General features: G+C 37.2%; 1 protein-coding gene and 1 pseudogene across 1 annotated transcript; one reads left to right on the top strand and one right to left on the bottom strand.

The window, feature by feature from the left end:
• Positions 1–155: 155 nt before the first annotated feature.
• Positions 156–2,931, bottom strand: LOC104780779 (autophagy-related protein 13a). The gene is made up of 3 exons (XM_010505317.3): positions 1,178–2,931; positions 897–1,078; positions 156–661 (listed from the first exon to the last, which is right to left on the bottom strand). The coding sequence occupies exons 1-3, from the start codon at positions 2,504–2,506 to the stop codon at positions 331–333; spliced, it is 1,842 nt and encodes a 613-aa protein (XP_010503619.2). The 5' UTR covers positions 2,507–2,931; the 3' UTR covers positions 156–330.
• Positions 2,932–5,153: 2,222 nt separating this feature from the next.
• On the top strand, positions 5,154–5,657 carry LOC109132604 (protein RESPONSE TO LOW SULFUR 1 pseudogene; annotated as a pseudogene).
• The last annotated feature ends 9,130 nt before the right edge of the window (positions 5,658–14,787 follow it).

The raw sequence follows: 14,787 nt of genomic DNA, 5'->3' as shown, positions 1-14,787 counted from the left end.
ATGTCACAAAACGAGTAATTCTCCGGTGAGCTCGGTTTACAGCATTTTTGGTATTTCATGTTTCATCCTTAAGCAGGTGTCACTGACGAGAAAAGTAAGGATTTCTCTGATCAATCAGCAACAACAACAAAAAAAAACTGTACAAATCTCACTACTTTACAGTGAAAAGATTCAAGTTTTATTTTATGTGCATATTCAAAAGCAAGTTCTCTCACAGAAATTAAAACGTGATTGCTCTTTGGGAATATACAACAGAGTTACGTTATTCGTCATCAAATCCATATTTACAAACATACATTCGAAATTTTCTTGATCGCTATTTGGTTTGGCTCAGTGGACACGAGTTGATCCAGATCCACTCTTGGATTTTGATAGAAGCAAATCTTTGAGCTGCTTGTAGTTTCTCAGCTCCTCTAGTGCATCTGATGTGCTTCGAGCCATCGAAAATTCAGATTCAGTACCTGACACTGACACTGATACTGAACCTTCTCTCTGAACCCCAGACATTGATGCCATGTAAGTGCTTGAATCTTGTCGCAATGGTGGTGCTGTCTTTAGCATGTGAACCAGAACACCAACCGCTGCGTCCTGTGATGACTTTCTCCCTATAGGTAGCGACTGTGATATAGAGCTTGAAGCTTTCCTCCTGTCAAGACTTTGGCTGCACCGAGAAATTTGCAAAATTTATGTCATTATGTATTACCAAAGACTAATATTCCTAAATTGACAGACAAAAAATGATAAAGAGACGAAAGTAAGAGAAAGGCCAGGTACAGATTGTCAATGTCAACCAATTTCACATTACACTAGACATCTAACATACGAGTGTTTTCGTGATGACATCTTGTCATTGACCAGCTCTCTATGTAAAGATTTCAGAAAACTAATCCACGTACCTGTACTGAAGTCCTGACTCATCAACATCATCGAAATCAAAAGGGCATGAACAGTCAGGGTCATCCAAGTCGTCTTGGGACGATAATCTACTGGGGCTCCTAGAAAACCCGAATCTTGGTGAGCCACTTGAAGACAGAAGCCCTGAGAAGCGGCCGGAATCGTATTTGCTGTCCTTTGACAGCTGAAGAGTATATTAAAAAACATATCAGATAAGGCAATGCAAAACATTGTGATCAGGTTCTTCTATTAAGAAAGACACAAAAAAAGAGAGAAGCATAACCTTCTGGGCAGGGTACTGGTTCATTAATCCAGAAGGAGACTCTCCGCTTCTCGAACTCCTGTACAATGCAATCCCAGGCAAAGAATCCTGCGAGGAAGGGGAGCGCCTTGTGCTTTTGGGGGAAAAGGGAGGAAGTGGATTCCTACTTGGCTCAGAGAAGTTAGATGAAACGTATCTGTTGAAAGTGGCTGAAGAAGGAATGGTCACTGGAGCAGTCCCTGGCCTCACATTAATCCGTGGACTGTTACTCCCAGAAATGTATCTTGGAGTAGAGGGAGAACCCGATGGCGAAAAAGGAGGTGAAAGCTGGTGACTGTCACCAAAACCATCTGTACGTGACCAGTGGAAATCGTGTAAACCAGGTGAAAACTGATGTGACTGAGCAGGCGAAAAAGATTGGTTTGGTGTTGGGAATTGAGCAGGAGGTCTGTGAAAGCCGCTGGTCCAGCTATGTGGACGTTCAGCAGATGAACCAGTCAAAGGAGGACGACCAGCTCTACCAATAAAAGATGTGCCTTCAATACTTTTCCCTGGAGACGGGAAAAACCTCATGGGATCAGTAGCAGGACTTCCAACATAATCGGTTATAATTCTTGGAGGCAATGTGATGTGAGTATCAAGATTGAAATCAGATAAGTCAGAACGGTAAGTAACAGAGGCACAAAGCCGACCAGGAGGCACATCAACAGGAGCAAAACGAAACTCTTTCATAGTTTCAGTCACAGGACCAGAGAAAATATCACTGAAAGACGAAACCTTGTAAACCAGATCATAACCAGAAGAGGCAAGAGAAGAACTAAGCTGCCTAGAGACACGATAAGCAGGGAGAAGCCGAGTCTGAGCATAAAGAGAACGCAACATAATGATAGATTTCTTGTAAACCTTCTGATAACGAGTCACAGAGTCAGAACTCTGAGGAGACATAATCAAAGGATTCTCATACTGAACAACCCACCTCTCAATCACAGTCTCAGCTGGTCTAACAACAGAACCATCACCATCATCATCATCAGTGGGGATGGTGGTGGGATGAACAAGTATGATATCAATAATCATAGAATCCAAGATATTCCTATGCCAAGAATGCAACTTCTCTAACGCAGCGGGACGATCTCCCATAACAAGATTGAACCATTTATCACTTTTCCTAACGTTATTATTAAGACCTGCTCCTGATGATGATGATAAACAACGATCACGAGTACGACCACGAGATTGCAACGAAGGGATTCTGGAATTCAGAACTATGTGTAATGCCTTTGGGAAGAAATGAGATACGATCTGCTCTAATCTCCCTACATCCGATGGCAAATTCTCTGGGAAATCCATTTCCACTACCAGAAATTTCTAAAAATAATCAAAACCAAATCCCTAACAAATCTACAAGTGATCTACGAGAATGGAGATCACGGAATCGTTTTTTTTTTTTTGTTTGGGGAGAAGGATCTAGAATAACTAAAGCTTTCAGGAGAATGTGTAGTAGAAACTGAAGGAAATCAAAAACACAGATGAAGAAACTGAAGAGCAGATTCGAAAGAGTTAGGGTTACCGTGAGGAAGATTTATTAGAAAGATCTGAGACGTCAACCAAACCAACGATGGCGTGAATGTGTTTTACACGCAGATGATTATGATTTGATTGATGAATGAACAAAATATACCAAAAAAAAAAAACACATTATACGATTATTTTAGAAGAATATACTCTGTGGAAATTAGATTACTAATATAATTAAATTCGACTTTCGTGAACGCAAAACCAATGAAGAGTAGCCACGTCTTTTATTCTCTTCATTTGAAAAGTTATGACTTTACCCTTCTCTTATCAACTTAATTACAAAGAGACGATAGGGTCGTTTAACTCTAGAGGTGTCAATCGGGCTGGCCTGGCTCGGTCCGGTCCGAAACCCGTAAAGCCCACATATGTTTGAGCCCAGTCCAACCTGAAATATTTCCGAGCCTATATTTCAAAGCCCGAGCCTGGTTCTAACAGGACTACAGGGTTTTTCGCGCTTATCTTACCGATCAAAAAATTAAACTTATAAGCCTTAAAAAGTAGTGTTTGAAGGTGTACTATAAAACAAATCAATCAACAATTTAATAATTCATCTATATTCACTACAACCAACTTAATTTAATAGAAAAAATTTAAAGCTAAACAAAATTTCGATACTTTAACCAAATAAACCAATATATAATTCATATAAAACATCATAGATAAAAATTTTAAAAGTATTAAGTATGGTAATAAAGTAAATATGAAAACTAGGATTAGAGTTTACAACTTTATTTACAATAAATTATTAATCAAATATTGCAATCAAACAAAAAGGTACAAAAATTTTTGTTTAAAGACTTTTCGGGCTAGCCCGAGTCCAATCGGACTAAGCCTGAAAAATCCTATTGCCCAAACGGACTGAACTCAAAAAGCCCAATTTTTTTTGAATATATATATTTAAGTCCGAACCCAGTGTTTTTCAAAACCGGGCCGGGCCAGCCTGCGGGTTCTTGCCCTAATTGACATGCCTATTTAACTCTTTACACTTTACACTTATGTGGTTGAAGACGGTGAAGTATACGCACCAAGTCTGCTAACTGTTATTTTATGGGCTTAATGTTTTGACTTTAGGCCCAACATTTCTGAATAATCGTATCAAAATTTAAATATTTAAAATATTTAAAATATTTTAGGGTATTTAAATCTTTTATTTGGTTTGAATGGTAACTGCGGTCAGGGCGTCCAAATCCGTCTGCGGTCTAGACCGCTCTATTTTTGGAGTGGACTATAGACCGTTGCGGACCAATTCTATTTGTATGTAAAAATGGTCCGCACTTAGTCCACAGCGGTTTTGTCTCTGCTTTATTTGGACCGCATCACTGCAAACTACATTTGCTGAATGGTAAATAAAAAGTGGCCTAGTCTGCAGACGGATTTGTCTGTCCCAACCGCTGCAACCATTCACGCCCATAGATTGCAATATATTTCTTAGCATAATGGTGTTTTTTCAAATTGAATTTTCTTATGTGTTGTTGTTTTATTATAAAATAAATTCGATTATATTTAGCTATATAGTTTTGTATTTTGTGCTAATATTGTTGTTGTGTAAATATGTAACAAAGGGTAATGTCACATATATGCATCCGATCCATTATCTTTTTATTTGTGCAAAATATATACGGTACATTAAATTTTCCGTTTAATAGTGGTTGTGTAGATGTTGGTATACGGTATATTTGGTCTTGAGACCATCACCGTTCTAATTCGATCATAACAAGCTATATACCAACAGGTAACATAATAATATTAAGGGGATTTTCTTTTCAAATTAATAAACTTTAAATATTTTGAAACAAATTTTCTTATCACAATAAAGTGAGAAAACTATAGTGATTGGCTTTAGACGTCACTCAAAGCCCTACTTATTCAATAATGTAATCGATAAAGGTCCACATACACATATCAGACTCTGATGATTAGACCAACATATATTTTTTTTTCTATGACAAGATAAATTTGTACATGTTTGTGTAATTGTAAACCACGGGACGTAATTGATTGCATACTATGTTATGTTTATAAATTAACCTTACATATATTAATTTTCAAACTAGTGAACCACATGCATGGATAATTAAGAACTGGAAATTTTCGTAATAAATTGTGTACATCTGATTAATATTTGAATTGGAACCTAAACCTTAAATTCAAATAGATTTTTTTTTTGAAGATTCTTAAAACATACAAATTATTTTCTGGTAGGTGTATGTCTTCAAAACTTGACTTATGTTTATTATTTCCCATAATAGTTACATTCAGAAGCCATGACGACTATGTACATAAGTTTTAAACTTTTAATTAAGTTAAGGAGAAGGAGAACATATACATTGACCCAAATAAAATACTTAAAGAGGAGATACATTGAACCTAGACATACTAAAGCTACACAAAACGCCTATTAAAGAACATCATCAAACCCTAACACTCTACAAAGATACAAGTAAAAAAAAAACCACCATACAGAAACTATACAATTAAAATTAACTAATGGCGAATAGAGGAAGCTACGTGACCGTGTCAGCGGAAGAGATGGAGGCGCTACGGAGGAGAAACATGGAGCTCCAGAGAGAAGTGGAGGAGATGAAGACGCAAATGATTCAGCTGTGGCAGCGGACGGTGGTGACTGAGGAGGCGGAAGAGCGGCTCTGCTCGCAGCTAGCGGAGTTGGAAGTCGAGTCTTTAGATCAGGCACGTGACTATCAGGATCTCATGGACCAAATCTCTCGTCTCTCTTCTTCTTCTTCTTTCGTTTCTTCATCATAGATTTACTTCCATTTATGTATCGTTGTGTATGTGTACAGATACGTTTGGTATAAATTATATATGTATGTATATTAATGTATTATTATTATTATTTATAAACTATAAAGATCGAATGGATACATGTTATGTTTTTAACATGAATATATGAAACGGTGCTATCCATGTCTAGTGAATAAGTATTTCTGATAATTTCATAATTTGTCTTGACTTTTTGACAATCACAAAAGATGTCTATGGGACCAAATAATATTTTGGCAATGATGTCATGCATGGTTTCGTAATGATTACGGCTAATACTAATTCCATGGAATTTTACATAACCATGAACTTCAAAGGAATCGTCGAGGAGTTCATTATATTGAAAATTGAGTTTTGTCATTTTTCATTTGAGTGTAAACACAGACTTTCATTTAAAATGAATCGTCACATACATATCACAGCAAATAATATTAATAAACAGACTCGGATTTATTTTTTAATTGGTCAATGGAGACCGTAATAGTTTTTACGGGACGTAAAACGTGAAATTGTGTAAGGGTTCCATTGGTTGAGGCCTTGAGGGTCATATAACTCATATTATTTTTCTACTTAATTTGTAATATAAAAATCTACTGCAATATATAAAGATAGTAAAGAGGCAAGTGTTGACGTTCGATTTTGACGTGCTGTTTTGTTTTGCTATTGATAAAAATAACTTAATAAGTAAGTAGATGAGTTTTATCTTGCTATATTAACAGGAAAGTAGAAATATGAAAGTAACCTTAAAATGTGTAAAAAATTACATTCAATTGTCACTAAAAAATTTAATTAAAATGAATAAATTAATTAAATAAATATAATTAATTTCAAACGAAAATTGGGGACACATAAAATAAAATAAATTATAGAAAAGTAAAAAAAATCTATTAGAATCAAAACTAATTCGTATTTAAAAAAAATAACAGTTAAGATTTTAAAAATCTAATCGAATAAAATCTATATAACTACAAATTTTATCAAAAAGATTTTAATTTCCAGCACAGGTTAAAATTTTTATCAAAGATTAAATCTAATAAAATATATAACAGTTTCGTTTAACAGCTTAGATTTTAAAATTTATAAATAAAAAATAAAAGATATAGATATAGTATTGTTTAAAAAAGTTATATTTTTATTTTAGTCACCGTTCTTTAAGAAAATAAAACTAAGTTGAGATTTGAATATATTTAATGCTTGAAGTGCTTATTACAAATAAGAAAGGGAAATCACAGAAAAAATAAAAAACAATGAATATTGTTTTCAAAGAGGTTTTTTAGAATCTTCACTAGCTATATTTGGTTGTTCTTTTTACATGTTAGTTATATCTTTTTGCTTATTTCACAACTATAGCAAGGATTACGTTTAATTGACAAACGTTTAAACAATTTTATTCATTACATGCAATATATATATTTTTTACAATAGAGTACAAGATTGGCTCAAATAAGCCAATGTAAATATTTTATTGACAGGTTTTCAATAAACATTTTTAAAATGCAAAAATTTTAATATAAGCAAACTGAATTTTTAATCACAAATCTTTATAAATAACATAATAATAAAATAAATTATTAAAAAATTTCATCAAAAAAAAGGTTTAGTGTGCGTGTTTCATGAGTTAGTACATAGTTTTTGATTAATTTAGATGACGAGATTGTAGTAGTCCTTAACAAATAGCTCTATCCGACAAGAATATTCCATTCGTAGACTTAAATTGTTAACTTATCTATATTTTTAGTCAAAAAAATGAATTGACTCGATAACTTATCTATATTTGTTTTGTTTTTTGTTTTTTTTTTTCTTTTTCTTTTCTTTGTTTTGTTTTATTTTATTTTATTTTCTTTTCTTTCTTTTTTTCTTTCAGTTTCTCCTATTATCAAAAGCTCTCCCCACCACTATGAACTTCTATTTGTCTGGTGTATATGGACATCCTGTCCAAAGTGAACGCTATTTTTTCTGTGAACAATTGGAAGGGTTGGGGAGAACAAGAGTAGAGCCTTGATTACTTGTAGGGGATTTCAATGAGATACTCAATAATTCAGAAAAACAGGGAGGGCCTCTTAGAGATGATTGGAGTTTTCGTGATTTTAGACATATGGTCTCATCTTGTAACTTGAAAGATTTACAATCAAAGGGGGATCGCTTCTCTTGGGTTGGAGACAAAACCATATTATTAAGTGTTGTTTAGATCGATCTATGGCGAATTCTCGATGGTGAGCTGAACATCCTAATGCTGAAGCAGAATTTTTGGAGTTTAATAGTTCTGATTATAAACCGATCTTAACAAGTATAACTACCACCTCTGCTCCAATCTTCAAACCCTTTCGTTTTGATAAACGATTACTACAAATTGATGATTTTGGCAAAGTTGTGGAACAAGGGTGGAATTCATGCAAACATAACAACTGGTCTTCTATAACTGATCAAATAGCAAACTGTCGACGAGCTATGGCCAAAGGAAAACACAATGCCAATTTAAATGCATCAGTCCGCATTGATACCTTTCAGGCAGCTTTGAACAAGGCAATGGAAAGTCTGGATTTAAGACAGAGACGGAAAATACCAGAGATACAACTAAATCTCCTCCAAGCATATCGTGATGAAGAGTACTACTAGCATCTAAAGAGCAGAGACAATTGGTTGAATTATGGTGCTCATAACACTGCATATTTTCATGCAAGTACTAAAACTCGGTATGCAAAAAACTACATAACCTCAATCAAAGACGATCTCAACAACATATTCCAAGGTGATCAAGAAGTAAGACAACATGCTCAAGATTTCTTCACAAAAACATACACTTCAAGTGGTATCCCTGTTTCTCCTATTGACTTTGGAGACTTCATTCCTACGGTAACTGCAAGCATTAACGAAGATTTAACCAGAGATTTCACTTCCAATGAAATTTTCGAAGCAATCAGTTCCATTGGAGATGATAGAGCACCAGGCCCAGATGGACTTACTGGCCGTTTTTATAAACATTATTGGCCACTTCTTGGCGAGGACATTATTAAAGAGGTCAAGGAATTTTTTGCAACATCTTACATGAAACCAGGTATCAACCATACAAATATTTGCATGATACCAAAATTTGAGCAATCCAATACCCTATCGAATTACAGACCTATTGCCTTGTGCAATGTCTTATACAAAATCATTTCAAAATGCCTTGTGAACCGCCTTAAGAAATATTTAGATGCTATTATATCAGACACTCAAGCTGCTTTCATTCCTGGTAGATTGATTACTGATAACATTATGATAGCTCATGAGGTTATGCATTCATTAAAAACTAGATAACGAGTATCTACAAGTTATATGGCGGTAAAAACAGATGTAAGCAAGGCTTATGATAGGGTTGAGTGGAACTTTCTTCAAGTAGCTTTACAACTTTTTGGTTTTTCGGATCAATGGATTAGTTGGATCATGTCAACTGTACGATCAGTTTGATATTCAATTCTTATAAATGGCAATCCACATGGCTTAGTCATTCCTGAACGAGGGATTCAACAAGGAGACCCTCTCTCACCTTATCTTTTCATCATCTGTGCTGATATGATGAGCCATTTAATCAATTCCAAAGTTAAATCTGGTGACATTCGAGGTGTTCGCATCGGCAATGGAGTGCTTGCAGTTACTCATCTGCAATTTGTCGATGACTCGTTATTTTTCATTCAAGCAAATCAAAGGAACTATCAAGCATTGAGGGATGTCTTTGATGTATACAAATATTACTCATGCCAACAGATCAACAAAAGTAAATCTTTAATTACCTTCGGAGCAAAAGTCAATGGCCAACTACATAACCGTCTTAAGCACATTCTTCGAATACCAAACCATGGAGGTGGAGGAAAATACTTGGGCTTGCCAGAACAATTCAGGAAGAAAAAAAAAAGAAATGTTTAACTATGTCATTGAAAGAGTCAAAAACAGAACAAGCTCTTGGAAAGCAAAATATTTATCCCCTACAGGAAAAGAGATTTTAATTAAATCTGTGGCCATCTCAATGCCAGTTTATTCCATGTCATGTTTCAAACTACCAAAAGGCATCACTGATGAACTTGAATCGATCCTAATGCGTTTCTGGTGGGCTAAAGGAAATCAAGAAACTGGTATACCATGGATTGCATGGGAAAGGCTTCAATATTCAAAAAAAGAAGGGGGTCTTGGATTCAAAAATTTGGAAAAGTTTAATGATGCTCTACTTGCAAAACAAGTATGGAGAATCATAAAATATCCAAACTGTCTCTTTGCACGTATAATGAAAGCTCGTTATTTCCATGATGAATCAATCTTAGACGCAAAACAGAGAAGTAAACAGTCCTACGGCTGGGCATCCTTACTGGCTGGACTAGATGTTATTAAAAAACGTACACGTCACATTGTGGATGAAGGGAATACAATCCGGATTGGACTAGACAATTTGACTGATACTCATCCTCCTCGACCGATCAACGGTATCCAAGATAATATGTATGGGTGTCTTCAAGATTTGATTACTACCAATGGCACTTATCGTCAATGGGATGATGGCAAACTTCAGACCCTAGTATCTCATCTTGATCATGAAGTGGCATTATAACAAAACGGGAGAATACTCTGTCCGCTCGGGATATTGGTTGTCCACACATGATCCTACCTCAAACGATGTACGACCTTTAATACCACACGGTTCTATCCGGTTGAAAAACATTTAATGGACCTTACCAATATTGCCAAAGATAAAACATTTTTTATGGCGCCTATTATCAAAAGGTCTCCCCACCATTACACGGCGGAATACCAGAGGATGGATACTCAGAGATAACTCAGGTGCTTCACTTGGATGGGGAGCTTCAAGACCACCAAATGCAAATTCACTATTGGAAGCAGAAGGAAAAGCTCTTCTCATAGCCCTACAACAAACGTGGATTCGCGGTTTAACTTCCGTCTTTTTTGAAGGAGATTGCGAACAACTTACTAACATTCTGAATGGATTATCTTTCGATATATCAATTGATGGTCTTTGTCAAGACATTTTGATTTGGGCTTCTAAATTTCATAATGTTGAATTTATCTTCAAGAAAAGATCATGTAACAAAGCAGCTCATCTTTTGGCCAAATTTAGTTGTAGTAATTGTAATTTTTATTTAGATTGTTTTCAATCGTCTGCTTGGCTATATGAACAAATGTGTATTGATTTTCAGCATTCATAAATAAAATTCTATTTTGATGAAAAAATAAAATAAATAAATTGACTCGAATCTTCATTTTTTTGTTTCAAGATGTTTTTCTTATTCCCAAACAAAGTTGAACCAAATTAGCATGGATTAAACCGAAGTGAACCGAAATGAATATTGATAAAACCGGAAAAGAAAGCAGATACATTGAACCTGGACCATATAGGAACACAATCAAGTTGTGTCGTGTTAAAATGTAATCATCCCACGACCCACGCTTCGAATTTTATTCATGTCGTTACTATTTTTGGCATTTTTTGATAATTGGATTTGGGGGAAATCATATTCTTGATTTTTTTCTTTCTTTGGCTTTTTCCCGTATGATATTTTTATTTTATCCAATGTTCATGATTTTGATCTCTCTTAAAAAGATGAATCTGCCATTCTAGTTGGATTAATCTGTCTCCGATATCGACCGTCGAGTTTGACAGTTTACCTAGCTATATAATTTTTTATATATATGTTGGGTGACCAAAACTGCAATAAACTATATGCTTTCCTATACAATTTAATCCTAATAGGTCCAGAAAATAAATAATCTATTATTTGTGACCATATATAGTTTGAGTCTATAAGATGGTTATAAACGTTGGCCAAAATTAATGGGTTTAACGAAGGTATGAACTATATTGGTACTTGGTAGATTCAAATAGTAATTGAGTATAGCACAGACGTATTTGATTGTGTGGCGGCCATTGACTTTGGAGAACTAGCTGTGGTCCAGTGTGGAGGCACATCGACGTGATTGATGATGTCACCTATCATTTTGTATACTCTAATGATATAATACTACTACTCCACACGACGTTCACAGGTTTTCTATAATTTGAATACAAAAGGACATTTTGTTCAAAAAAAAAAAAAAAAATACAAAAGGACATCAACATTGGTTTACAACTTTTCATTGATATTTTTTAACACTAAAATAGTATATCTAATTATCATCGTTAGTCTTTATACCTATGTTGGTCACCCATCTATCCTTATAAGGATAATACTGAATAGTATATCTAATTATCATCATTAGTCTGATATATCTATGTATATTTGATTAATTGGTTTATATAGAAAAATAATTTTCTAATTTTGTGTGTTTACACTGTGATAATTCATATCTAAATTACGTATTTTCTGATAACAGTATCTAATTTCTATCTAAAAAAAATCGAGTTTCGAAAGGGAAAAATTGTAGTCACAAAATATCCTAAACAGTTGCGAAAAAAATCGAGTGATCGTAAATACATGTTCCATGCAATTTACAAATACAAGTCTTCAAAATAAATTTTACAAGAAAAATGGAGAACCGCTGGTTCCCTGTTGGTCGTGCTTCCGCCCTGAGTCCCAAGCCTCCCACCGCTGGTGGTAGTCCGCTCCCACCTTCCCCACCACCCGTTTCCCCTGACCCTCCAGACCATTCACCCTCTTGTACCCTCTCCAACTTCCCTCCATTGTCCTCTTTTCTTGCTTCGAGCCACAAGTCGAAACTTCTCTCGCCTACTGCTAATCCTCAAAGGCCGGCTTCGAAAGTTTCCTCTGCACTGGGAGCGTCTTCTGCCTCCCAAATCACTACCGATGTTGTGATGCAACCGGTTGAAGACTCAATTGCTAATCTGCCTCGATCTAACCCTAGATCTGATGCTACTGTTCAAACTCAACACACTGCTCCCAACCAAATTACTGAGAATGAGAAATTCACTGTCCTCACCCCCAAATCCACATCCCCTTTACTCACAAACAAAGCTACTACTCGCCCCACTGCTACACCCCAACAAACCACACCCACCCCCTCCAACCACCCCCAAACCCTCTTGTGCCACACAATACTGTTCCCCCTGAACAACCTCTACCTCGAACTGGTACCCCTTCTCCTGAATCAGGGCTGCCCCAAATCCCTACTGTCGCCACTCAGTCGGGCGCCTCAACACTTGTTGACAAACTCCGCAGAACAGCTGACAAGAAACTTAAGCGATTGACCCCAGTGTCTTACACATCTACTGGTCGTCCCACTACCCACATCCCTGAGTCGGTTTTCCTGAAAGGAGCAGAGGCCCATAAGGATTTCATCATCTGTGTCTTCAATGGTAGACCCCCTCTATTTCACCAAATCCAAAGTGTTCTAAACCATATGTGGGGAAAAGGGCGCCGGCTTGAAATCCATGTGAATCATCTGTCCAATTCGGTTTTAGTCAGAATACCTAATGAGTTCATCAGGGAAAAGGTTCTAGAGAAAGGCATTTGGTATATTGGTGACTCCATGTTCCAAACTGCTCCTTGGGCCCCTCATTACTCCTCTGCTACTCCACCGTTAGACTCCATTCCTCTTTGGATCCACTTGCATGACGTCCCCTTGGACCTGAGAACAATAGAGGGCATAAGCATTGTAGCTGGGTTAGTGGGAGAACCAAAAGAGACGGATGACTTTACCATCAATCTAGTCAGCCTCAAAGTGTCCCATGCCAAAGTCTTGGTCGACCTTACTAAAAAATTACCTGATGTTGTTGAATACACTAGGGATAATGGTGAAGTCGTAGAAGTAGCCATCACTTATCCTTGGCTTCCTCCCTCGTGTTCTCATTGCCATGAAATAGGACACACTGCTAAGAACTGTCTTCAACTACCTCCCCCACCTTGTGCTCCGCCTACAACTAAAGCTAACTCTATCCGACTAGAGAAGCGGGTGACGACGGATGCTTCCACTTCACTAGTTATAGCAGCTCCTACTAATGCTTCCTCCTCTATGCGCACAAAGGATAATACACGCAAGAATAAAATTACTGGCAAGAACAACAGTCGTGCCACTGAGAGTGCCCCCCCCTCCAACTCCTTTGCTCCCCTGTCGTTGGACCCAACTACTGTTCCCATCCCGGAACCAACTACAGCCCCTGCTGCTACTCAAACCTCCATCCAACCTCCTATAGGTCCAAACCTTCTTCCCTCTTTGCCCTCTTCGCCCCAAGCTCCCATACATACCAAACCCTTAGTTGCTCCGAGCATGTTGCCAGCAAAAGCACCAGACCCATCTCTTAACCTCCCTATGATTATTGGCCTCCCTGCAATCACTACACCCTCCGGACTCCCTTACCCCTTCTCTCCTCCACCAGATAAACAACCACCTCAATCCCTGAAGCGCTCTCGTTCTCACCCGTCCCTTATTAGCCCTACGCATTCCCCCCCCCTCTTTTACCCCCAGCCACCAACCCTCTTTTGTCCACTAACCCTCTTTTGTCCTCAGCCACTAACCCCTATACCATCTCTATTCCCCCTATGACTAAGCTACTGTTGGAAACATCACACCAATCAGGTGTGCCTCGTACTTGTAATTAATGAATACTAAACACTTTTTTTGGAATATCCGAGGTTTAAATGATCTGGATAAGCATAAGCCTTTTAGTAGTTGGCTTCGGAGTTACCAGCCGCTTTTTGGAGCTATTTTGGAAACACATGTAAAAGAACTTAATCTGAACCGAGTAATGACATCGGTTTGCCCTGGATGGAACTATACTACGAACCACTCGTCTGATGAGGATGGTCGCATCATCGTTATCTGGAAGGACCCTGCGTTGGTAAGAGTGTTGCATCAGTCAAGACAATCCTTAACTTGTGAAGTCAATATTGCCAATAAACTTCAGTTTGTCTATACATCGGTCTATGCTTCAAATTTAAGGGAAGAAAGAACGAACCTCTGGGTTGAGCTCTTACGTATTCAGCAGTCTTTCTCTCTTGACACCTGTCCTTGAATTGTTGGAGGAGACTTCAACCAGATCATTCATCACAATGAGCATTCTTCTCCCTCAGTCAACAGCCTATCCCCACCAATGTCGGAGCTGAAAGACTGCATGTCTCAAATGGACCTATTTGATCTTCGTTTCCAAGGCCCTCGTTTTTCTTGGAGCAACAACCAGCCCTCTAACCCCATTGCCAAGAAGCTTGACCGTGTCCTTGTCAACAACCACTGGATCACCCTCTTTCCAGATAGCGTTGTTACTTTCCTTCCCCCTCTACCATCAGACCATTGTCCAAGCCTAGTTGACCTCACGTATCAACTCCCCAAAG

This window comes from Camelina sativa, chromosome 4 (genome assembly GCF_030686135.1).
Source record: "Camelina sativa cultivar CO46 ecotype springtype chromosome 4, ASM3068613v1".
NCBI classification, from domain to species: domain Eukaryota; kingdom Viridiplantae; phylum Streptophyta; class Magnoliopsida; order Brassicales; family Brassicaceae; genus Camelina; species Camelina sativa.
Note: the sequence above shows the minus strand (reverse complement) of the source record. Positions and strands in the feature narration are given on the sequence as shown.

Bases quoted from the DNA above. Each gene is read 5' to 3' on its own strand.
- LOC104780779 (XM_010505317.3), bottom strand. From the start codon at position 2,506: ATGGATTTCCCAGAGAATTTGCCATCGGATGTAGGGAGATTAGAGCAG. The intron at 1,079-1,177 runs GTTATGCTTCTC...TATACTCTTCAG, and splicing joins ACCAGTACCCTGCCCAGAAG to CTGTCAAAGGACAGCAAATA. The intron at 662-896 runs GTACGTGGATTA...TTCTCGGTGCAG, and splicing joins GAGTCAGGACTTCAGTACAG to CCAAAGTCTTGACAGGAGGA.